Here is a 26,737-nt window from a genome sequence, read left to right as displayed (position 1 = left end):
GCATTCATGAATAAAAGGAAAATGGCGTGTGATAGAGATTCAAACTTGAATGATGTTGCCTGAAAGGGATCCAAAGCGGAAAAAGGCCATGGTGGACAACCTGCTCAGAAGATAGCGGCAGAATCCCAAGCAAAAGGAGGCAAGAAAAAGAAGCCAGACAGTCCCAAGTTAGGACACAGTACATTTAGCAAACTCTTTAGGCATAAGGTCTGTATGTGATTCTAGCCAGAAGAGAACCCTGAATGGTAACAGATGGTTCCTGTCCTTGGATGAATTATGAATATGACTAGCATTTACACAATATGACTGAGATCAGAATCTGGCCAACTGTTAACCTAAAAAATCATGACCTGCACGTTTACCTGACACCAATGTTAAAATGATATTTTAGCATGGAAACATTTCCCTGTACACCATCTGTGAATTCAGGATTCTGAAACAATCGGTTTAACTCCTCGATGTCATCCTCCCTTGCTACTTTACAAAGTCAATACACTAACATGAACACAAAGAAAGCTGGTACTGACAAACAATGATTTTTTTTTTCCAGAAAATTAAGTCCCCTTCAATGCCTTGCCATTTTGAACAGCTAGATCTGAATCTTGTTGAGGACCAGCAAGATTCCCATGGACTTGTCAGGTGCTTAAAGTTAGGCACATGCAAAAGTATCTGGCTGATTTGGGGCCAGGTATGCCCATTTTGAATTTAGGAATGTTGACTGGAAAAATTGGAATGTGTTTCTAGGGAAAATTTTGACTTTTCATTGGAAAGCCAAGACATTTGTAAAGTTGATTATTTTTCCACGTATTTGTTCTGAGTTGCAAGCCTTCATTGGTTTTCCAGTGAAGTGGAATTTTATGAGGACAGCAGGGCCCTTCTAATGAAAATGTATTTATTGACCTAAAAATCCATTGCAAAAAAAAAAAGTATCCACACCAACCCTGCTAGTCGTGTTGTTTCATTTGATACTTCTGTTTAATGAGGGTGATTGAAATTTATGCTGTGATGTCTCCTGGCTGGGAAGCAAGGAACAGTAGCATTATTTCTCAAAGAGTCCACAGCCAGGGACCCTGTAAGTGGAGGAGGAAATAATAATATTAATCACATGCAAAAATGACACTGAAACACCCACTTGGAATTCGTCGTGAGTAGGGGGCTGTTATACTGGGTACCATATCTGGGGTGAGGGAAAACCCTTTAGATATTTTTAAAACAAAAAACAATTTATTTGCCACTTTAAAAAAAAAAAGAAAAAGAAAAAGCAAGAAAGAAAGAGAAAAGAAACAAAACCCTGAACACGCCTTCTCGTTTTCCGTAGTGTCCATTCTCATTTACATATCAGTGTAGGAGTAATAATTCTTCTGTTGCAGTTTAAACCTTTTGGGCCCCACCTACGCGAGGAAAATACCTTGTGTTTAAAAACATGCTAGCGAGCATGTTTGAACCAATACACTTGGTTTATAATCTACCCAAAGCTCCAAACCGGTCAAGTCCTGGGTAGCTAATGGCAGAGATCCTGTTATCTCTGATTTTAAAAAAAAATCCCTGATTTTCAGTTTCAAAACAAGTAACCCCAAATCCACATTTTTCCATGATTTAAATTGAAACCCTACTAATATATCTATCTATACACTAGTGGTGTTCCGTTTAAATCACGGAAAAAACGTGGTTCCTTTTTTTTTTTTTAACCGAAAACGGGGGTTTTTTTAAATCCAGAGAAAACCAGGATCCCTGCTAATGCGTTAAACCCTGCCTACAACAGTTCTTAAATCTAGTCCATGTTGGTTTAATCTCAGTTCACCCTGTTTTCCAGGATGACTGTGCTCCAGACCGCGAGATAATAAGATGAGGGTAGTGTGGTGACTGTGACACACACTAATAAAAGGTGGATAGTTTTAAACTGAGTTAAGATTCTTCCTCTGGTTTACTTATAACACAGGTCTCAAATCAGGGCACAACCAGGAGTGTCACCATAGAAACCACAACCATCTGTGCTGATTTGCTTCAAATTCTTAGGTTACTGCCTTTGCTATTGGAATAGTGCAGTGCTGTTAAGTCTCGACTTGTGGTCCTTTTCATTTTTAAAGCATCCTAGCATGATGCATTATCTTAGGCCATTAGGTAAAATACTTGCTTTTTTATATGACGCTTAATTAATTTAATAAAACACAACTACGACCGTATTTCATTCTGAGACCCCGTCACTGCCCTGACTGTTTTGCGTTTGATCACCTTTTGAAATTCAGTCGTTATTCTGCAACATCCGTCCTCATTGAAGTTGGATAGCAATGACTGGGAGAATAAAAAGAAAAAGCATTGTTTTTCAGTTCCCTGCATCACATGACGCTTCCCCGCATTACATAAAATACTAACTTCTAGTGCAAACAAGCATATTCCAAACAAATTTGAAATGTTGCTTTTGCGCAATAACATGGAAACTAAATCCCAGTGCATCAGGCTTAACATGTATCCAATTATTAGTTACGCAGCCTCCTTGAATAAGCTTTGATGGGATTCTCACAGCTGGATCCACACGCATTATGCTCTTCATATCCCTCCGTGGATGTTGCTTTCTGCTCAAAGCCAATTTTGAAATATAACTTTATCGATTTATGGAATCGTGTCTGGGGAGGAGCGGGTGAATCGATTGCATTTAGGTGCTGTTGCTGAAGTCAGCTTAAGGTATTCATACTGCGTCCTGTAAGTTACTCTGGATTTTTTTCATTAAAGCAGACCAAACAAGAAGGTCTTGGCTCCAGCGAAAGTCTCACACCTGTTCTTTCGAGAAATCCCCAAATAGCATGGCCAGTTGCCTAGAATTAGAGCAGCATTTCTGCTGTGTTCTGGCCTATTGCTTCTCTTCCTTTTACAAAACCCAGATGCTTATCTCCTAATATAAGCTGCATGATGTTTGCACGTGAGCAGATAAGGGGTTATAACAATTGGCTCAAATCATTTGTCTAGAAACTGGCTCAATAAGGTTTTGAGTTGGTTGTATAAACGGGACACCCTGGCAGCAAGTGTCACAATGAAGCAAAGGACTCAGTTTACATGTAAAGAAACAGTATAGCAAATCCCAGCCAAAACAGATTAATTTTACTGGTTTCTGACATCAAATTATAAGTCGGCCTGGAGTAGTTGGGCTTTGCAGATGCTAGGGATATTGAATAAGCCTTAGATGATAAGCAATGCACTGCCTACAACTCCAATTACCTGCTTAAAAGTATTTGCTATTCTGTGCATTGATATTCCAGGTAATGGAGCTAGACAAGCATAGATCTCCTCGCTGCCTCCAAGGATCTGGTATGGTGTAGTGTACCTTCCCTCACTGGAGGACAGCATATATAGATGCCCAATCATGCAAACAATTTGCCTGTGCTTCTTCCTGTCCCCTAGCATAGATGTATTGCAAAACTGGAGCATTTCGACGCTCCCATGATTTTTATTCTCTAATGATCAAGGGTACAGACCATTTCTTTCCAGCACAGTATTAAGCTACACAGTGTTTTATAGAACTCTGTGCTACAATCCAATACTCAATCCACCATAGCAATTCCCCCATGATTATTTGTGCGCTAATTCATAATGCATACAGAATAAATATTATCTATTCCTTTACAGAGAAATTAAAAACAAACATTACATTGTAGCCCATGTAGTCTTATCTCAGACTGTTCTCCACAGTCACGACCCTGTACCACGGAGGTCTTGCACATTAAAAGGCCTAATTAAACTAATAGCTGTGCTGCAGGAATATTTGGCTTCCACGTCACATTTATCAGCAAAGATTTTATATCTCAGAAATTGTACCCCATAGTTTTCAAAGTATATTTCTGAGTGTGCCTAACTTGAATGTGAGCAATATCTACACACCACACGTACACATGTGTATCAAGGGATATGTACACAAGTAACTCAAGCACACAGAACTGCATGTCTTTGAAAGCCCTTGTTTCCATTTTGTGTATATATATATATATATATATATATTTGTTCCATCTTGTACTAGCAAATGGGATGGAGATTTTATTTTCTGGAAAGAATAGGTCTATGGTAGTAAATGACCCAGAACAGGACACAAAGCAACTTGATATGAAACCGCAGTGTTTTCCCAGATAAAAGGACTTGAAATGCACCAACTGACTTGATATCCTAGGACAGGGGCCAGCAAACCTTTACACGCCATGGCTTTGGTGGTCTGTCAGCAGTGGTGGCTTTCCCTGAGCCCGTACTGGGGCCAGGCAGCTGGACGCTGCACCCATGCTGCTACTATTCTCCGACTACCTGGCTGGAGGGTGAGTACAACTTCCAGATGGTGGGGGACTGGGCTGGGACCAGGTGTCTGCAAACTGTGTTTGCACTCCCACTGCTTCTCCCCACTCTCCCTCCTCCCCCCGCCAACTGTGGCACAGCTGGAAGCTGCTGGTCCCCAGAACAGCTCTTGACCAGCTGGAAGCTAACTCTATGCTGCAGCCCTCTGTCCCTAATGTACACGCAGGGAAAGACCCCCAACCGCTGATATGCCACCAAAGTCACCTAGCCTGTGTTGGACTGGATTTGGGGGAGGCAGGGAGAAGCAGCAGCTCCTAGCTTCCTGGCCCAGATGCAGACACAGGTAAAGCCCTCTAGCTCTGTGGGCTGGATGTGGCCTGTGGGCTGGATGTGGCCTGTGGGCCATCTGCGGCCAACCCAATGCTTGGGAGATGCGTTTCTAACTGAAATGAGCACAGCGGTCCACACTTCGTCATGTCCATCAGTTCAGTTAGCCGTCTTGGCTCCAGTATGATCCAAAACTAAGCTGATATAGTCTATTATTCTCTTTCAAAAGGTGATTCCTCCAGGTCAGGTAAAAGGCTTATTGCTGGAGCTACTCCTTCTATGGCTGCTCTGCTTCTTAAGAAAGGTTGGCGGGGGAAGGGCAGCCTAATACAGTTTCCATGGCTGCAGAAACGGGGACTTTGACAAACACAAACATTCACTAAAAATAAAATAATGAGAGGCACAGACATCTCCTAAACTGTGTAACAGGCAGGAATGGCATTGTTAGAAACAGACTTGCCTTTGTTCTTTTTTTTCCCCTTTAGTCTGCGAAAGAGGCCCAACAGACAACCAATACCAAAGTGAGTAGGATTATTTAAGTCTTCCATATGACTGATGGAGTCAAATTGTAACTAATATCGCTACCATTCCCAGCATAGCGTGGATTTATTTAACAGCTAACATCATCTGTTGTAATGGATGGATTTCCACTTACTTTACCTCCTTGTTAAGAGTGAATTACGTTACTTAACTCTGAAGTTTGTGGCACTGTAATGTCAAGCACTGATCCTGGGTTGTCGTGGTGTGTCGTGTCCTGGTTCTTGTTGTCAGCACTATTTGAATGTGTTCAACCTTCTTTATCTTTATAAGTGTCTAAGGACTTTGTAACAACTTTCATGGGTATGTTTCTAGGGTGCTGAACAACAGTCTGCCGCCTCTACCAATGTAAAATCGGAAAAAAATGCCCCTGTCTCCCAAGAGCCCCAGACAACAAAACAGAATACAAAAGCCCCAGAACCTGCAGCTCAGCAGCAGGCAGCAGCAGCAGCAGCAACAGAAACCCCTAAAGACACAACCAAGGAGAAAGCTGCATCCACTCCCACACCACTGAGCAAGCTCTTTTGGAAAAAGGTATGTCTGGATTTCAGAATGGTTCCACCCCGCCGTAGTCCCCAGGACAACGTAACTAGAATCGCAACACCATTAAGTCAAGCAAAGCCAGATTTTTAAACAAATTAGATGCACGTAAAATGTGTGAGCATTTACCGTTTGTGTGTGCTTTGATCAGTTGCACATGTAAATAGCTACTGCTGGAATTTGCATGTGAACATACTTAAGCACATGTGTTATTCTGGCCAGCGTGGAAGAATTTAATATAATTTAAGTAGAAGTGATAACTTTGGGGTAGAATGCTTTAATTAGCCCTATACGTTAGAGGGTATTGATTTCTATTTCATGCAACAGATTTGTTTAAAAATCTTAGAGAGATTATATCCATCTTCAGTAAAATACAGGTTTTTAGAGTATTTTGATAGAAACCTGTTTAATTTCTGTAGACTCCTCCTGATTTAATTGCTTTACGCAACCTAAGTGCCTGACATCTGACTCCCAATGGCTAGGCACAGACGTTCAAAAAGCCCAAGGCTGAATTGATCTAAGTGAGATGGTTTTCTGTAAGCAGTGTAGTTTAGATCGGTAGCAAACAGAGTGCACGTTCGCTCTGTGGGGCTGGGGGAGGGGGACTAAATCTTAGACCAGGTTCCACCATTTTTAAACCAGTCTACGTGTGCCGAACTTCTGTTCTGTTACAGGTATAGCCCAATTTCCGATCACTTATACCAGTAAAAGTGGAATGTCTGTACCTGGCCAATATGTCTTTTTTCTTTTCATTCAAAAGCAAGGGATGCAAACAAAAAACTACCTTTAAAGTGCAGGAGTTCCCACTGCCTGTTTAGGATGATGAAATTTCCCTCAGGTTAAAATTTGGTTTTAATGAAAGCTTGTGTTTCTTTGATTTTTTTCTGGTACTTCAACAGAAGGCTGGGCCCTTTCTTATTACTGTTAATAGAGGTGTTGTACCAAACTATAGTGAATCATGATAGTTTGAAAAGCTGCCTTCCTGGGCTTCTATTCAAACCCAAATCCCCTAAATTCAGTACTTTCAAATAAAAAAAATATCTGTTCTCCTTTGCTTGTGCTTCATCCGCTCGACAGGGATGTTGGATACCCAGCTTTGGGCATGTTACATACACTGAAAATGTAGGGCGTTTAGCAATTTCCAAATTAAATAAACCTGATTTGCTTTCTTCATTTCATATCCAAGACCATTGGAAACAGTTGTTATCTGAGACATATTATTATCCTGTGAAACACAATGAATCAAGTATTCATAATGAAGGGAAACCTTTAAGATGGGGGAAGAAGTATCTGAGAGAGAGCTTTCATGTGGTTTCCTTAACACGGCAACCGTATCCACTGTCTGAATATATTTGGCTTATTTGAAAATTGATATGAAGAACAAGATCTTATTGAGCATCAGAATTGAATTTTTTTTTTTTTAAGCAAAAACTGAAGACTTGGGATCAAATCGATCTGTGCTGTAAACCTAGTGATGTCTACTGAAGTTGTATTGGGAAATAATTTTTGTCCAAATTGTGAATAGTTAAGTAACCAAGTCTTGTATATAGAAGAAGTGGGTCGGGGGAAATGAACTGTTTTTCTGTGTCTGGACATTACATCTCACAATGGAAAGATGTGCAAAATTCTGGTAGCTATTTACACGACTGCTAGAGGTGTCTTTTAAAGCCAGTCTCAGTCCTTCCTCTCTTATGAGTTGTGGGACTTTGTGCCCTGGTGCAGTCTTCATGGGGTTCAGCAGGGAGAAATGAATTTTTTGGAGCTACTGAAATGCTGTGCTTGAGAATAGACATTTTGTGCTATGTGTTTAGCTTGCAAACAAAACAGTTACCTGTTTGGCATCACTGCTGAGTTCTTACCAGCAACTGGCTTGTGTCACTTCACTGGGTTTCCTTGTATTACGTTGTCTTTGATCAGCGACCTTAGCAACCTGATTGGCTTGAGGCAAAAAAAAAATTGGCATAAATGTGGAAAGTGATCTCTCCCCTTTGTAACTTAGATTGGTTCGAAGCTATTATTTTTCATTTTTTATGTAGTTGGGTTACAGTGGTGTTGTAGCCATGATGGCTCAGGATATATGCAAGAAGCAAAGGTTGTGTTGTTTTTTTTTTTTGGGGGGGGGGGAGGGCAGTAGAGAGGGGGATATCTTTTCCAATAAAAAATAATAATAGTAACACCTTGCTTCTCGCATTCTTGTCATTATCCACTCCTACATACTGCTCTCTTTCCTTAGTTGTTAGAAAGCAGAAGCTAGCAGTGGTTCTTAGTAAGTGAATGTAATTCAGACAAATCAGTTTTTCTTTTGAACTAAGAGAAACCCTGACATGGAGCCAAACCCAGCTCTCAGATTTAACTTTTCTGCTTCCAGGTAGAGTCTCTCAAATGCCTTTCACTAGAAAGAGCTTTCATTTCAAAGCATAAGTAATGAAGCGCCTGTCAACAGACTGCAGTTAATGCTAATGCTTTAACTGAAGCTGGGCAGAGGCAGAAAAATAGCATTGGTAACTGCTTGTTCATGTTTTCAGATGCATTGACTGCAACTGCCTCTACTCCATTTTGGGGATGACTTTCTCAAACAGCAGTTTCTGTGAAATGTCTATCACAAAATGGTGATTATATAGCAAATGCTGACAGATTAGAACAGGAAGCAGATTTTAATTTGTAATTGTAAGGATTTGCACTGGAAATTAACTCCGAGTTTTGCCCATAGCAAACCAGGATGGGGAAATATACCAGGAGACCTGTGTATCCAATCAAACCAGTTTTAAGTGTGGCATCGTTACAACAAACTGCTTAAATTTAACTACAGATTTCTAAGAGTGATTCAGAGAAATTAGCCTGGGACTAATCTCAGCTAAGGTTATGCTTCTTTCCCCCCAAACAATCACAATTTGAGGCTTGATGCCATACAGGTATCAACAGACCTTTATCTGTTACCGGAAGAGGAAGATTTATGCGTTGATAATGCAACCAGCAACGCAGCTGACAGTCTGCATGCTCTGAAGAACACCCTTTAGCAGAGTCATTAACATATCATTTGCAGAGCAAACCGTACCTGAAAAGGAAAGAGCCAAGTGCAACAGAGGAGGGAAACTAATGATCCGGGTGAAGAAGATGGTATAAGCGCATTGCTGAGGCTAAGCGTGTCCTCTGTCTGCCTCTGCCACAAAAAATGTCACTAGCAAAGTTACAGAGAAATAAGGTGAAGTTCTGGCCCCTTTTATGTTGGGTGAAGGAGCAGAAACATCATGGGGCCAGAATTAAGGCCATAGCGTAGGTCCACAGTACATAGTGCTGCCACAGTTTTGGACAGAATTTCTACCCTTGGAGCAGGACTAGGCTACTGTAACCCTGTCAGAATTAGACTGACAGCCACCCCGAATCACGAAGAGACTAAAATAGCTTAAAGCAACATCAGCCTTTCCTTCTCACTAGGCTGTGATTCTGTCTCATGCCTTACAAAACAGAGAACAGAGTCTCAACAAGTAGAGTCCTTTTCAATAATGGAGCACGAGTTAAACTTATTAAATATGTTTTAAGAAAAGAAAAGATAAAGTCTGTTTGCACAAAGAGTGCATGTCCCAGGAAAAATAGAGCCTCATGCAGGGTGTAGGTTAGACTCAAGGAGAGTCATCAAGTTGTGATGGCATGGGAGAATAATATGGGTTGCAAGGTATAGCATTTACCTTAAATTTAAGGAGAGGACAACAAAATGGCAAAGAAAGAGTAACAAAACCTGATGTCCATGCTCACCAAGTCCACAAATAAGTGTCATTCTTAGATGACTGCATTTGGTAAAGCAGTAGCATAAAAGAAAACACTTCACGTAAAAACTGCTAGGTACAGGTATAAGTTCTTGTAAATCCAAAAAACCTTGGTCAAAGTAATTTATGAATAGAAGGATGTTGGTGCACTAAGTCAAATGAAGCTGATAATGCTGTGCTGCTTTACAGTTTGTGTAATAATTTTCATTTCTTCTTCACAGTCTGAGAACACAGAATCATGTTAATTGTTTTTCCAGCATTAGCTGAGTAAATGGGAAGCATAGGCCAGTACTCCAGAGAAGAATTTCAGTTAATGTAAAATCACTCAAGGTTTACTGACAATTCATCTTGGTCAGGCCCTTCCTATTAAACTTTCAATTGCTGCCATGTGCATCTCTCAATAACCTGGGAATCCCTAAATAGGAATGTTTCCTCCAGTCTCCCAGGAGAAACTTAAAAGGGAACACTTAAAAGAATGTCACAAAAACTTTGCAATTTGGAGATCATTTTTCCCTTTTGGAGAAATGCACATAGCCCTCTAAAATCTTGTGCATGTGTAGAAAAGGGAATATATGAGACTCCAAGGATCTGCAAATATAAGATGTCATACCCTTATCAGAAGGATATTTTATCAACTCTCTAGAGTTTAACCATTTCCTGCCAGGTTTGCATAGTATGTCTTGGTTCTCTGCAAATTTGCATTTCTTCTAGACTATGACTCTAATTTCTTCAGCACTATAGCTTAGAAATGTGATTTAGTTAATGAGGACCCCTTTCTTAGGGATTCATAGATTGTAAGGCTGGAAGGGACCTCGGAAGATCATTGGGTCCAGCCCCCCTGCACCAAGCAGAAAAGACAACTGGGGTCAGGTGACCCCAGCAAGGGGACCGTCCAGTCTCCTCTTGAAGATTTCCAGGGTAGGTGATTGCATCGCCCCTGGAGGGAGCTTATTCCACAGTCTGGACACACTGGCTGGGAAGAAGTTTTTTCCTAATGTTGAGCCTGAATGGATCTTCCAGGAGTTTTTGACCATTTCTCCTGGTTTTCCCCTCAGTTGCTCTGAAAGGAAATACCCCCCAGCAATCATTTTTGAACTTTTGAAAGCCCCCAGCAGGAACTCCCCCCATGAAATGCCTTGGCTAGGAAGTGAACTCAGGTCTCTGGTGTGGCAGGCAAGAGCTCTACCACTGAGTTATCCTTATTACCATCTCACCATTTTCAATCAAAGTTTCATAAGTACAGTGTACTGTAACCTATCATTAGGCTGTTTTTTCTCTAACAAAATGCCCTAATAAAGGCATCCCCAAACTAACTCTTCCCAATAAGTGGCCCCTGGTAATGTTAAAAGGCTTCAAACTTACCAGTTTACATTTTCAGTGCCTTTAGCGGTGACTGTCGCTGATTGTGGTGTTTTGAAATTGTTGCCCATCAGCTGTTTCCAAATGAAGGATCAGACTTTGCAGCACAGACTCTAAAGAGCACTGCAATCTTAGTGCCATCTAGCCAAGCAATGGTAACATGACAGTGATAGCCAGATTTCATATCAATTCTGGTTTTATCTATTTTAGTGAGTCGCATGACCCCCTGCACAGGGTCTGACAGCCTCCCAGCATAGCTGTGAAGTAGGGAAATATAGGTATCCCCATTTTTTCAGTGAAGAAAAGGCAATGCAGTCCAGATCTCCAAAGGTATCCATGAGGCTCAATGCCTCTTGGATCAAGCAAGCCCGAATATGTTTCAGGATCTGAAACTTCAGGCACAATAGAAGTCTGTAACAGTCTCAAGAACTGATCGTACATCTCTAAAATCCCAGGCTAGCAGCTTCCCCCCTAAAACAACCATCCTGCAAGGCTTAGGGATGTCAAGGGTATCACTGTTTTTGATTTTCAGTATTGTGATGGGCATTTATTTCTTCAAAGATATGAGGCTTTAGCAATTATTTATAAAAATCTTTATTTGCCCAGCTCCAGTGCCTTCCCCCACCCAAAGGATATGACTTTGCAGCAAAGCCCAATTATTGATTCATTATATGGAGAAGGAAAATGTGACCATTGTAAAGAAGAGGAAAATATGAAAATGAAAGAGTTAATTCTCTTTAATTTGACCCTCAATAACATAAAACATAACTTTAAAACCTGTTACTTTTTACTGAAGTGCCCTTCATGGAAGAACTAAATACAGCCCAGCATCAGTTCCTTGACCAACTAAAGGTGGGAAAACCATCTTTACATTCATAATAGTGGTGACATCTATAAACAGAGACATCTTTTGTGATGTCAGAGTGCCTATGAGATAAAGGAGCATTTTGTTTTGTGTGCAGCAGTTCCAGGGTTAGATACTATTTACCAAGCCCAGTCTAAGGCATTTCATTTTTTGAGTGATATTTTTTAAAATAAGAACTGAAAGCATGTTCATCATTATAGCACGTAAGACATATTAGTATCCTGCCACAGGAATATGAAGGAGCTTACTGGGGTGAGAAACAAGGCAGGGAAACATAAGAAAATTTCATAAAATGGATTTTCTTATGCATAACACACAAAATGGTTCTTGGCAGACTGAAGGCAGGCATTTTCATGCCTTGTTCACTATGCTGAAATACTAAGCATACCACATATAGTAGGAAGAACAGAGAGAGAGAGAAAATGACTCTGTGTATATCTGTGTTTAGGAAATGGATGTAGTAAATCTAAAGGCATGGGCAAATGTGAACCTGCACATTTGTATCCAGCCATCCAGGGAATCCTTTTTTAATGTTTCTAGAAATTTTATTTACAGGTGACTGTTTAGATCAGTGGTTCTGAACCTTTTTAGGCTTGAGGCATCCCTCAGAAAATGCCAACTTTTAGCTTCCACTCATTTCTTGATGGTGGAACAATAATAAAGCTGTTGCAAAGACAGACCACAACAGGTCCACATGTTTTTGACACTATAGATTTCTATTTGAAATCTCCGGGTGCATCCTGATGAGCGCATACACATGGCTCCCCAAAGTAGTTTGAGGCACCGCAAACCACGCACAGCACACATGCAACTATTTGCTGCACTGCTAATTTGCAACATGGTGGGTGGGGGGTTGATGCCAGGAGATCCCAGTGTCAAAAAAATGCCGCTGAAAAAAGCAGTGCGGTGCCCACAGCAGCAGTGTGCACCACCAGAAAGGGATCCTGGCTGGCTAGAAGCCATGCTTTGGCTGCTGGCCAGGCTGTAAGTGGCCAGCTCAGCACCCACGAGGCCCCCAGGTAAGGCTGCAGGTGTTGGCCCCAGCCTTCCCTACCCCACCCAGGTCATTTTGCTGCACACTGGAGCACACATGCAGGAGCATGCCAAGGGACAAATACCAGCGGCATAAATGTGTGCCACTGCTATTTGTCCTGCAGGAAATGTGCACCCCTGTATATGCACGCTTGTCAGGATGCACCTTCTGGCTGGATCCAGACGTGCAGGCACATGTGATTTGTGGCACTGCAAACCTTTTTGCAGCACCACAAACAACACAAGTTGGACATTAATCAGTGCTCTGCTCTGCTAATTTGCAGTACCAGGGCAAAAATTGCTATTGGGATTTCCTGGTAGCAAAGAAAAAAGCAACACTAGAATAAAGCAGCGCAAACCACACCAAAGTGGCAAGTGCCAGGACAAGCACAGAGACAGGGGAGCAGGCAAACCAGGACACAACGTGTCCCGCCGCAAAGCACATAGACAGGGGTGTGCACTGGGGCACAAAGTAGCAGCACAAATGTGTGCCCCTACCATTTGTGCCGCTGTAAAGGCACGTCCCTGCTAGTATGGATCTGGCCTTTGGGTCTACCTGGTGAATCATATATACATTTTTGCATATCTACAAATGCTAATATTACAGGAAACCCTGCATTTTCCTTAAAAGGAACTCATAGGATCCCAGGTGAGAATCAATGGCTTGGACAAAAGGGGCAAAACCCTGCCTTGTTAAAGTCAATGCCAATCACCAGTTATGCTAGATGTTCAGGAAATTACACTAATGGGGTGTGCAGATAAAGCATACAAAATATGCCTAGTTCAGAAAGTATAGACTTTGTGTGCGTATGCGTAAATGTGTGTGTGTATGTGTGTGTGTGTGTGTGTGTATAATATGCTATAGTCTGAATCAAATTAATGTGTCATCATGTGTGATGTCTGGATATATAAACAGGGAAACAATTATATAATCTGAGCAACAGATTTCAATATTTTGAAATTTTTTGAAAAGCAGCAATTCACCGTTCTAATTTGGACTTCATAACAGTAAATATTTGTCATTTACAACACCAAATTGTAAATTTGTAATCGTAAAGCTACCTTGAGGTTTCATCTAAAAGAAAATGTTCAGGACTGAATAAAAGGCAATATAACAGAGCCTTTAAATGGTAAGGGGAAGTTTTAGTGTGATCTCTCTCTCTCTCTCTCTCTCTCTGTCTCTCTCTCTCACACACACACACACACACACACACACACACACACACACACACACACACACACACACACACACACCTGTGTAAAATTCTTTTCTGGTGATAATTATAATAGAAATATGATAAAATGCCATTTCTAATAGCTGGCAAAGGACTACAAACAAGGCACCTTATAATGTCTTTAGTAACTTTATGGGATGCCTAATTAGAATGTATAATTAGTAGGACTGCACAGGTAAATTGGGTAATTTCTTATGCAGTTGTCATCATTGCAAATGAGATGTGCATTTTTTTACATGCCTATTTAAAACAAATCTGTCCCTGTAATAGCATGTTTCGGGTAGACTGAAAACGTAATTTTAATACTATCTTTAATTGTTTCCCCTAGCTTTCCTAATGCATTCTATGGAAACTCGGAAGTGGTTGCATCTATATAAAAATACACTTCTTAGTGTGAATAAATAACCACTCTAAATGGGTCTCTCTTAATGTATTTTGACTGACAAGTACTTTAAAAAAAAAACAACAGGATTTGGCATTTCCTCCCAGGATGCAACTGTTATCACTAGAGAAATGGAAACCATTGCAGACATAGCTTGAGAGACAAAGCACATTTGGGTTGCAGCTGTAACAGCAGGGGCAGTAATATGATCCCGAAGTGTAATCTTTGAATGATGAGCTCTCAGAAGCTCAGTCGCAGCTTTATTGAGCCACTGTTCCAACCCTAGCAAATGACAGGTGAATGGATGGTGCATGTGCCTACAGTAGATCAGAAAGTTGCACACATTAAAATTGCTATAAATTAATCATCTCATGAATGCTCATACCATTTAAATAAAATGTACATTTCTGTGGGGGAAGAGGCAGCCCAGCACTTTCAGGTTGTAGGGGAGCTGATCAATCTTTTCCTCTCCCAGACTTCCACATGTCAGACATATCACCCACAACCGGCTTTATGCAGCGGAAATGAATTTCACCCAAATACCCAGGATTACTTGGCACAACCTCTTAAAGTATTTTGCCAAGTCACTTTTCAACCAGTCTGATGATGCAATTTATATGATGGTTGTACATGCATGGATGCGTAACCATGCTATTAAGGAGATGTTGCTCGTACACAGAGGATATGAGTTACAGCAGCAAAGGGGTTTGGTTCTTCTCTAGCTGTCAGTACTTTCAGGTCTGGAGGCCTCTGGCTTAATCTCTGATGTGTCACTCAAATGGCATCTCACATATATGTGCACGTGTTAACAATTCATTTCCATATGTGCATATACATTGCACGTGTAACTAGATTGTGATGCATCCTTACAGCACTAGGTTTACATAGCATTTAGATTACGTTCAAGGGTGAGCACTATAAGAAGCAGCCAGTTTCTAAACACCAATATCAAGTATAACTGGTTCCCTTTTAATTCAGTGTTTCAGATTAGCAATTACAATGTCTGCAGCTTTATGATATTATGCACCGTTCTCCAATTGGTTGTAAAATACTATAGGGGCTGGCTCAGGTCAAATTATTTGGGTTATTTCTATGCTAATAGCTCATTCTTTATGAAAGAAAGGAAAGATGCTATACTGTAACTGAGTGGAGAATTAATTAACATTTCTTTAGTGCTCCAGGGAAAGGCTTTTTATTATGTACCTAGGGAATTATAAAGAATAGAACAATCAGCCAAAGAAAAGAACATTTCACCCCATGCCTTGTTGGCATTTGAAACATCCGTCCCTCAGTGGGTGCCTCTATACATTCACTAATGCACCATAGTTACTGTGCATTAAGTTTTGTACTTGAATAATTAAGTACTAAATCAATGTGCAGTAGCACTGGCGCATGTTTTTGGGTTTTTTTCCCAGATGTTAACTGTGCATTAGCTTATTAACACGAGTTTTGCCCAGAGCACTACTCCGCAATATTATTAGGCTACTGCTCAGTTAGCATCTCATGTAGACGCACCCCGTGAGGCACACACGTGCCCCTGGACACCAGTTCTGCATTGGGCATGGTTCACTTGACAACACTAAGCTCTCTCAGGTGGATGCCAGGCCTTCACAGTGCAGAGCATCACTTGCAAACTGCATTCATGAACTCTAGCAGAAATAGGAGACACTCAGGGGTTCTCTGTGCTTCAGAGGCTCAGGCCCTTAGTAAGATAATGGATGTAACTCCTCAATATCTTGCCTCTCTTGTACAAATATTAACATCTGGGCAAAGTGAAAAAAAGCCAGCTGTGATATGACTACGTTGAGAATTCGGAAGCTGTGATAGTTTCTGTGAACCTCACATTCCCTCTGCAAGGCAGAAACTGGTGTTTAGACAATTTAAGGTATCTCTAGGTTTGGAATCAGAATTTTTTTTTTTAATATTGATTTTGGTTTTCGCTTGTAAACTCCTGGGAGGTAGGGGGTCCTTCTCTCACTCTCAGCCATTTTACCCTAGTGTAACTTGGATGAACTTGCTCATGAGTTATGATAGTCTTAAGTGATCATATATTCATTAACAACATTTCATTTTAAGTTTGAAGAGTAAGTGAATTATTGTACTCAACAGTGAAGGCTCCAGGTCAAGAAAGCATTCTTTACTCTTTTAGTCTGTACTTAATTCATACCAATGTAAGTGTTTTCCTGAGCAGTTATTTAATTTTTTTCTCCTGGATAGCAGGACTGAAAGGATATTATAAAACTAACCATGTTCTATTTCTGTATCTATGTTCTATTAGTACATAGCAATGCTGTATTTCTAACCAAGGACATCTTGGATAATTATAGCTCAAAGTTAAAGCCACACTGATTTAAAGAGTGTGATAGATGAATGTTTTTCTGCGTTCTTAATGTTTGGCAAACATAACCCTAGACTGCACCAGAAGACGCAGAGGTTGTAAGCAATCAGAAAGTGGAAGCATCATTAGAAGCTGTGGCTCCTGATAAAGATGTGAATAAAAGCACAGAAGCTACAGAAGTGACACCCAGAAGAGAAGAAACTAAACCCCCCAAAACAAACCTGAGGAAGTTTTTTAAACTGGTAAGCAGGGCATTTTGAACATAAGGATATTAGGGTTGATGCTCTTGGGGGATAACTTTTCAGAATAAAGAGGCTTTTTTTTTTAAGTGCTATAACCAAAGCTGTGCATCTAAATGATGGCACCCATTTCCATAACTGCGTGCATGCTTTGTTCCTGCATGATCAGGGAAGCATCTGTCTGCCTGCTTTGCAGATGCAATTAATTTCAGTGCACGTAAAATTATTATTCTGCATACTGTTATAAACCCTATGGGTACTAGAGGTTGTATCGCCCTCTCGTGGCTGTTCCTAAGAGGCTTATGGATCTGCTGCTGCTGTCAGCTGGGGGAGTGAGAGCCTGATCCAAAGCCACGTGAAACCTTTTACTTATTTCAATGAGCTTTGAATCAGACAGTAGATTCTTTAGCTCGAGAGACAGCAGGCCATGATTTTGGTGCTAAAGGTACCCCTTTGGAGACCTAAGTGAACATGTACACTAAAGAGGACACAGCCCTTGCTTCAAAGATCTTATACCGTCGAAAGACAAATGAAAGTCTGATTCTTCTCCTTCCCCCTGCCCCTCATTAAAGTGGTGTGAAAAGGGAAACATTATGCACACAAAATGGCCAAAGCGGTGAAACAGCATGTGTCTCGACACTTCCATAGCTACTCTCCTGGCAAATGAGTAGTATAAATGGTAGAGTCATATTTCAACAGGGAATAGCATATTCACTTGCTGCACATGAAGTAACCTCCTCAAATAATGATAAAGAAGCAGAAAAGAAAACAAAAACAGGCAGATCTCAACCCAATCCCCTCTGTCCTAAGTACAATTGCATCAGAACTTTATCACCAGTTTATTAGTGGCTCAAATGGGTGTGACAGGGATTTCCACAGCTGTTTGACTTTTAAGCAGTTATGCAGTGGAGTCAGTGATGTCTTGGTGTTTAAAATATGCAAATGTAGTTCCTGTCTGACATGCACAATGGCCTAGACTGTCATAACTTTACACTCCTGGGAATGTAACTGCAGCAATACCAATCTCAAAGGTTCAAAAATTCTGGACCAAATCCACCAAATATATATATAGAAAAATAATATTGTTTGTCAGAGCAAACCCCCGGCGGTTGTGTGAACCATTGCTCATCTTGCTGGAATCACTTATGGCTATGGTATAGCTTTTGATATTTTTACCTAGGCAGTATGTGCCTGTAAAGTTAGATTCTTGGTTCTGCTCCGGCTAGAAAGCTGATTAAACCATCTGCCTCAGGTTTTGGAAGGGACAGCTAAATAGTACAGAGCCAGACCTGGACAACCTCCTAGTCCCAGTACCTGGTATTGCTGAATGAAAGGAGCATGGTTTGGTCGTGTTTATGTCCCTGTGATACCCAGTTGCCAGAGTGGCTGCTTGTGACCGTGGGCAGGTGGTTGCAAGTTACAGCAGACCTCAAAATTGGGGAATGTGGTGGGCAGTAATTCCTAAAGGCCTCAACCAGGGATCATAGCACCATCCTGGTTATTATTGTCCTGACAAATTGAAAGGGCAGCCTTAGAGCCCCAAAGAGCTGCTTTGTCACCATTTAGATTCTGACAAGATATAGCAGGTAGTTGAGACAAGTGGAGAAAAGGGAGCGACGACAGATAGTAAACAGAGCAAGTTATCTTCCAAGTAGCAAATCTAGCTTCCTGGCTATCTGCCTTTTCCTTTAAGAGTTATCCTGAGGTGGGATGGGCTGTATCTTTGTATAACCAAGGATCCAGACTAAAATATTTAAAAGGACCTTCAGAAGCTCTGCACCCAACACAATTTCAAAGAGAGTTGGGGGTACTGAATGCATCCCCAGGTTTTCTTGAAAATCCCCAGTCTGCTCCTAAATCACTTAGTCTGCAGACAGATGTGTGGTAATTCCCTATAAAAACTTGTTATTTGTTCTTATGTGGACTTCTTATACAGATGCATACAAAGGCTAGTTCTGTGAGTCAGCACCAATGTGCATTATGCTTCATTTTAGAGGCAGCTATGACTTCAAGTTATGTCACCCTCCCCCCAAAAATAGCATTTGATTTCAAATAAATCTCTATTCCACACCCATCTTAGTCACCATGGAAAAACAAACAAAGCTGTGTTTAAAAGTGGTAGATGTAGCACTACCATAATCAGAGCTGGGGGTTGGTTCCAGTTTAGCCTCCTCTGTTTTCTGCTTCTTTAAAGGAGAAAGCCTCTGTGTTAGCCTCATTGTCAAAGGAATAAAAGGAACCAATGACAGCAAAGACAAACATCCCATTAATGCTAGGAACAGCACTGTGCTAATGTACAGCTATACTTTCCGCTTTTTGAATCGGGTGTTATCGATTTAGTCTATTTTTTGCTATCAAACCATTCCCGAACAGACCCTTGACTATACTTGTTGTTTCTGACTGTTGCCAAATTTCCCTGGATAATTTTTGGATTATTGCATGTTTGTCATCCTGTTGCCATCCTGTTGCTTAGAATATTACTCATCATCCTGTTTGACTGAGTTAACACCTAAATCCTAAGACATTATTTCGACTCCCCCCCTTTGTAACTAAATGCTTTTAAATGCAAATGAAGATGTTAGCACCTATATGGATGCACATGCTGAAAATGCATGAAGTATTTTGGATTCCCTCACCTTTTGGTTCAAAGCTAGTGTGTGAGAGAAGCCTGATTATAGCCTCATCTCTACCCATCTTCTCCTGCCCCTCTTAATAGTGTCTTGGTCTTCAGGGGCATCATCAAACAAGAAGTTTCCTGCAGTAAGAAGCGTAGGAACTCCAATTAAACCTGGTTCTGTAGAGATGAGAGGCATATTGCATAGCTGAATATTATCGAGTCGTATACTAGTAGGTATAATATCCACTCAAAGGTTGATGGATTTCCTTTGTATTTCTCACTGGGCAATGTCTACACTATAGTGACAACACACACAAGCTAACTATTAGAGCCCAAGCATTGTACCAGTCTAGCTGTAGCAGCAGTTTGGCAGAGGTTAATGTACCCACTTTCTGTAATTTGTGGGCACTGAGTTCCAGGCTGCTACAGCTAAACTGCTACCAGTTCCCAAACCACCTAGTGTAAAACTAGTGTCAGTGCATGTCTACACAAGCTGTCATCTCCCCTCCAATTACAGCCTAAACCTAGCATAAGGGGGTGCTGAATGAAGAATAAGACCCAGAATCCCTTCAAATTTGACCACATCCTATGTGCTTTTTGCATTGTGTGAGGAACATAATCCTTAGCACCTGCTAGATAAATCTTCAGAGCTAAAGCAATGGCTTACATGCTTAGAGTCCTCATACAAAATAAGACCATTCTGTATTTCTCATACAAAATAAGACCCTAATCTTTACAGTGAGGGCTGTCGGGCTCTGGAATGGGCTCCCAAGGGAGGTGGTGCTCTCTCCTACCTTGGGGGTCTTCAAGAGGAGGCTGGACAGATATTTGCTTCTCATCTCTACAGAACCAGGTGATATGACCCCGGCACCTGTTCCTGGCTGGGCCAGGGGGTTGGACCTGATGATCTGTTTAGGTCCCTTCCAACCCTAAGCATTATGATACTACACTACAAATTCAACCTATACCACAACATGCCAACTGGTACCATGCCCCAAAGAGCAAAAACATGGGAAACAGTGGCAAGGAAGCTACAAGACCCTTAAAACCATGCTGTACATTGTACAACATGTGTTGCTTGGGTGAGACAGACCACTGACACATCCTACCCTTCATGTGGAAAATGATCCTTCTTCTTCCCTGAGGGTGTAACAGCCAATGAATTCTTATAAGATAACATCTTAACCAGCACATTCATTCAAGTCCTCTGAAACACAATGTGTTTGTGTATGGAAAGGCATGCTGCTGACCCTCATGGACAAACCACAAGTTGCTGTTCATTCTGGATTGTTTGGCCTCAAGTTAGGTGGTGGTGGTTGTAAAATTCCTTTAGACAATACACATATTATTACTCTAGTTTTTTTTAAATAGTAATGGTCTTTTCATCTTAAGTGAATGTGATTCTCTGCTGGGAATCTCTTTTTCCTCTTTGCCTACTCTAGAATCTTCTTACTTTCAAATAGCTACAATATAAGATCATGTCTATGCTATGTTTCACATTATATAAGATTAATACCATGAGGAGAAATATAAATGGATACTTTGCCAATTATTTCATGAACTAGAGGGAACGAGATAAAGTATTGGCGATACATCAGGGGGATGGGGGGGCACTTGCCCCCCCCCGATTTCTGTGCTGATGGTGGGGCACAAGGCTGCAGCCCAGCCACAACCAGGGAACGGCAGCAGTGAGGGTAGTAGCAGCAATTTCTGCATCAACTGCAGGGCTGCAGCCCAGTCAGAGCCAGCACCTGGCAGCAGCAGGGGTGGCAGCGGTATGGAGTTGTGCCCCCCCCCTCCCCCCCCCCACTATTAACATTTACACATCAGCAATGATAAAAACATTTAGACAAAAAAAATAAAATTATTAAAGGAAAATAGATTTTATACAATGCATAATTAACTGGAAAATCTCACTGCTGCAAGATACCGCCAGAACCAAGAGTTTGGTGTAATTCAAGAAAACAAAAGGATTGACGCTGATATGGATAACGAGAACTTCCATATTTCCATTAGATAAAAACAAGAGAGAAAGTGAGACAGGTTTCTCTTAAGCTGAAGGGTCAGGATTGGGATTCAGGGAACCTAGGCTCAGTTCTGAATTTCTGCCTGTGCCACAGACTTGATATATGAACCTGGAACAAGTCATTTTTCTCTCTCTCAGTTCTCTGCCCGTAAAACAGGGAAATATTCTTATTAGGCCTGTAGCATCTAGTATTCACTTCAGATTCAAATGATTCAGGGGGGCAGTGATTTGATCTAGTGATTCGAATCACTGTCCCGAATCAATTCAGCTGAATCTGATTAGAAGAGTTGGCTGCTGCTGAATCCACCAAATCTCTGAATTACACAGGCCTCATCCACCACCTGCTCTCAATGGCTGCCCTGCCCCTCCCAGCCCTCGGCTCTTTGGAAACAAAAAAAGCCCCCATTCACTGGCTCCTGCCCACCGGGGAGTAATCCCTGCTGCCCCCCACTACTCCATGCCATGTGGGGGGTGCTGTCACAAGCCCCCTGACCCCATCCCACTGTCCCAGCACCCCCATGGCAGCCTCACCCACCCTTGTTCCAGCCCTTTAAAAATTAAAAAAAAGTCCCTACTCACCAGCTGCTACCTGGCAAGGAGAAATCCCCGCTAACCCCCACTGCCCCGTGCTGCATGGGGGGCTCTACATGAGCCCCCAGAAGCCTGCTGTAGGAGCCAGTGAGTTTGGGAGGGTTGTTTCCTTTATGTTAGAGGGCCAGAGCTGGGGCCAGTGGGGCAGTGGGAGCAGGCTGAGATTGGGGGCCTCATGGCAGAGACGCCCATGTGGCTTGGAGCAATGGGGGGCAGCAGGGATCACCCCCCCCCCACTGGGCAGCAGCTGGTGAGTGGGGGCTTTTTTTTAAAGGGCTGGGAGCTGGGGCAGGCGGGGTAACCATGGGCGGGGCTGGGGGAGTGGGTGGGGGGTCAGTGCCTGGCAGGGGTTCTCCACATAGTTCCCTTCACCCTCTTCAGTCGCCCTCCCCCGCCCTCTGTTTACCAGCATGGAGTCTGGGTCCAGCTCCCTGCTCTAGTGGGCGGGGACTGCTCAAATCACTGAAGCTCCCCAAATCTTTTCCAAATCAATTCTGAGTGCTTTGAATCAATTTGGACCTTTTAATTGGTCCCCTGATTCAATTTGGATTTGGAGGTTCAGCCACCGAATTGGGCTGAATCTCCTCCAAATTGAATGAGCACCTGAAGTTTTGCACATCCCTAATTCTTATCCCTATCTGATAGGATGACAAGGGTGGGCATGGTGGGCCTCTTCAGCAGAGAAGAGGTGTCACTATAACCACAACCTCCTCCGATAGATTTGTCACAAGTAAGAGTCTGGGTCTGTGGCCTTCAACAGCCAGAAGAGAAAACCAAAAGGCCAAACCAGGTGTATACAAAAGCAATAGGATTTTTTTCTTTTTTATATACAGGTAAAATTCTTTGAGAAGACTCCATGTGCCTACAGCAGTTTTAGTATTGTTTCTACCATTTTGGCTGATCAGATGAGATCCCTTCTCAGGAGAGCACAATTGATGCTAGAGATCCAGGCTTTTTGATAAAGATTTATATAGCTCATCCTTGGTTACCAATCAAGAAAAGAGAAGAGTCCTCAGTTGTTATATAACTCACAGAGTCACTGTTTCATAGAGGAACTGAAATAAGCTATTCATTGCCTGTGTGCCCACTAGGAAATGCCCCAGAATACATGATTTGCCATCTATAATGCACAAAATATTAGGAAAGGAGACATCGGGATTATTTTTAACATGTCATTGGCGAAACGAGTGAGAGGTGAGGTTTGCCCAGTGTGGTGAAGGCAGACATCAGTCAATGCTAAACAAGGCCCAAATAAACAAAACACATACATCTACATTAATTGATCATTTTTCTTCCTCGTACAATAATTCCTCCGCCCAAGTCCAGCTGTGGATGAACTCTTGTTTTCCTCACCTTCCAGGCTCTTTAATTATTCCTTTAAACAAAACAGCACAGGCAGACCTAATAAAGACCTATGCTTTCTGCCAGTTTGTTTCTGAATCAAGTTTCCGACAGTTCTGGCTCTTCGGTCCCAAGGAAATCATTCTACCTTAAAACACTCTTGGCAAAGTAGCAGCAGGAGGGGAAAACCTGGTATCCTCTATTCGTTCTGCACCAAGATCACAAGCCTTGCATACGCGGTTGTTGGGTTTTTCTCTTCCAGGGAACAGCATTGCTATAATTAATGCTGTTGATATTTTGACCATCTTGATTAGACTTGGGATTTAATATGAAAGGGTAGTTCATCTCTCATGGAGCTATTCTTCCAAGGTGTCTGTAGATTCAGTAAGGCAACACTGTGCCCATGCCCACCTGGAGAGAATTAAATGCAATTACAAGAATTAGGAGGTTGTATTTTTGTTTTTTCCCCCCAATAATTCCATCCTGTAATAACTACTGGGAGCACCAGAGAAGCGATGGTGTGATGCAGTCCACTCAGTCTAACCCTCTCACAAAGAAATATTACCCTTATTATGCCTAACTATAGGCCTATAGCTGTAATCACACAAGAATGTAAAATCCTGTCTTGGCACTGGAAAATATGCCACTTGTACTTTATTCATCAAAACTATGTAGGTATTGTTTGACATGAAATCTCTGTAGATATTATGATGAAACATTGGCAGCATGAAATTCTTCTCTTTCTCATACCAAAATGGGTGGAGCTACCAACCTCATTTTCTGGCAAGTCTTTTTTCTAAACCAGGGAAATTTTCCAACATACCTTTCCAGAATAGTTCCCCATCTGGATGCTCTACTCTGAAATAAAAGTTATTCTATTCTGGAATAATAAACTTGCAAAGTTGAGTAATTATTCTGGGGGAAAAAACCCTTTTTTTCAGAAGAGAGTGTTCGCATAGGGGAAGTAAAGACAACCCTTCAGGAACAGCTTCCTGTTTTAAGTATAACTATGGGTATTTTACATTAACCCAAATATAACTGAAGTTCGTAACTCACACAAATACAACTTGTATATTTAGCAAGGCTCTTCCCTGCTCTCCGCCCTTCTCCAGTCAAAGGTCTCAGGTCATGCTACCTCGCCTTCTTGCCGATAAAAGCTGAAAACACTTTGGGGAACCAATCCACTGCACTTCTAACTTGATCAAAGTGTGGCAGAAGATGACAGAATTTCTCTAGGGTAAAATTCTGTCATTTTATATAAAACTTCCATTGAAATAAATTGGAATTCTGCCTGGACGTGGATTGCAGGGTTTACGCCATAGTTATTTATGATCTACTAATAGTAATTAGTAGTTTAAATGATGTGTGATTGCAAAAGGTTTGCCACAGCAGTCCTTCCTTTAAATGAAATGCAACAGAATGGCTCGTATTACTGCATAAACTTTCTTAACATTATGCAAGTTCTTTTTCAAACATATAAAGAAGCATTGCAACAGAAATGCAAACTAGATCTTATCTCTAGGCAATCTTCATACACCATGGACTAGGTTACGAGACTGTAATGTAAGACAGACCACACTGAGTTTCCTCCACCATTTCTTCAGCCTTTCACAGATAACAACCATTATGAATATAAACATGTAATTTATTAGCTGAGCAAAGATACTTTGCTAAAAAAATAATACTGTCCCCAGATTGGTTACTCATAACAAACTATTGCTGAATTCTTTAACTTTTGAGCAAACCACTATTTAGTATTGATTTTTCAGTGGCTGGAGAGAGAGAAAATCATGCAGTGAAAGCAGATCCTCACTAAGAGACTGAAAATAGGATTGAGCGAATAGTGTTGTGCTACAAGTGACAAATCTACGAGCTGCAGAAAACCACAATCCGCCTGATCTATCTTTAGAGCAAAAGTCATATCCTTTCATTGTTTTCATTGAACTTATGCAATGAAAAATGACATTTAAATTCAGGTACTTTGAAATACTACGGTTTTTGTTATGCTTTAATACTCTATGGCTACACAATACTGTATCAATTTTTTTTAAGCAACCCTCTCCTGTCTACACGTCAAATGCTACATTTATAAATGGCTCCAGTGACTTTTTTTTCTTTCACGAAAATTGTAACCTAAAATCTAAGCATAGCCATAATGAATTTTTTTTTGCAACGTCCACCCATAAAGCGAATTTTATCAGGGATTTTTGTTTTGTTTTGTTGAAACATGGCTACAGTGGATCACTGTTGAGAAATATATTTGAGAGTCAAGGTTTACTTTGAACAAGCTGCCTGTGTTACAGCTTCAGGGTCTGCTTTGATTGTTGTAGCCAAGAAGAGCTGATGCCAAGAAAGGTTGTTGCCTAGATGCACATGCTCCTTTGAGAGATAAAGCATAGCACAGAAGAAATAAATTGAAAGAAATTGTACAGCAATGGCAAACCATCTGTAGACCCCAGCAGTTTTTAATTGTTAGCCAACATATTAAGCAAATATGTAGAAATAAGGCAAAGAGTACAGTTCTGCTGAAGATGACCTTATAAGGGAGAGCTGTTAACAGGAAATGCTCCCCTCATAACTTACGATGGCAGGAATGATAGCAACATCCCATTTATCATATTGTGAGATCGTCAACAGAGAAATGCCTTGCTAAAGACAATAGTGCTGTAGTAAAATAGATATACAACAATCTACCGTAGCGATAAAGGCATAGTGCAGATCATTTGATGTGGTGTTTTGCTTTGTTTTAACCATGTTGGAATAATATTCTTAAAACAAACCTTCATTTTATTTGATATTTTTTATGTTGAGTATGTGCCTAAAAAAAGATAATAGTTGCAAGACCTGTAATCCTTTGTTATTTTAGTCAGTCAAAGATGATGCAGGGACAGCCAATTCAGAAGAGGTAAAAGGGCCAAACCCCAATTACCAAGTAAGTGTCTGAATTTATTCATCTCTTGGTGATGGATTTCTGTAGCTTATTTCCAATTATGTATCTCTTGGTTTCTTTAAATTAAAAATCGCCAATTGCAGCAGAATGATAGCATGCCCAATCAATCCCATCTCTTTATTATGTCCTAGTGAAGTTAATTAAAATGGTTTGTTATCAGGTAAAAAAAAAAAAATCATATTTTTTCAAAATATTTCCCCTGTGTTCATAAAATATATTTATGTTACTAATAATTTATTATATACTACTTTGCTTTATGCCCTCTATATTATTTATGTTTTAATAATAATTTATTATATACTACTTTGCTTTATGCCCTCTA

The 26,737-nt window shown here is 41.0% G+C and overlaps 1 protein-coding gene across 7 annotated transcripts in view; it reads left to right on the top strand.

Annotated features, from left to right (window-relative positions):
• BCAS1 (breast carcinoma amplified sequence 1) overlaps positions 1-26,737 on the top strand; it is an 80,008-nt gene that overhangs the window by 43,091 nt on the left and 10,180 nt on the right. For 2 of the 7 annotated variants that reach the window (XM_019548156.1, XM_019548150.1), the window contains exons 7-10: positions 67-207; positions 5,085-5,120; positions 5,452-5,670; positions 16,726-16,893. In XM_019548156.1, coding sequence (XP_019403701.1) covers positions 67-207; positions 5,085-5,120; positions 5,452-5,670; positions 16,726-16,893 — 564 coding nt within the window. Of the gene's footprint in view, positions 1-66; positions 208-5,084; positions 5,121-5,451; positions 5,671-16,725; positions 16,894-26,331; positions 26,398-26,737 lie in introns of all 7 variants that reach the window. The other 5 variants (XM_019548149.1, XM_019548151.1, XM_019548153.1 and 2 more) reach the window with 5 other exon arrangements.

Source organism: Crocodylus porosus, unplaced genomic scaffold (genome assembly GCF_001723895.1).
Source record: "Crocodylus porosus isolate Cpor-Errol unplaced genomic scaffold, CroPor_comp1, whole genome shotgun sequence".
Taxonomy (NCBI): domain Eukaryota; kingdom Metazoa; phylum Chordata; order Crocodylia; family Crocodylidae; genus Crocodylus; species Crocodylus porosus.
The sequence above is the reverse complement of the archived record's forward strand: the minus strand, read 5'-3'. Positions and strand labels throughout refer to the sequence as shown.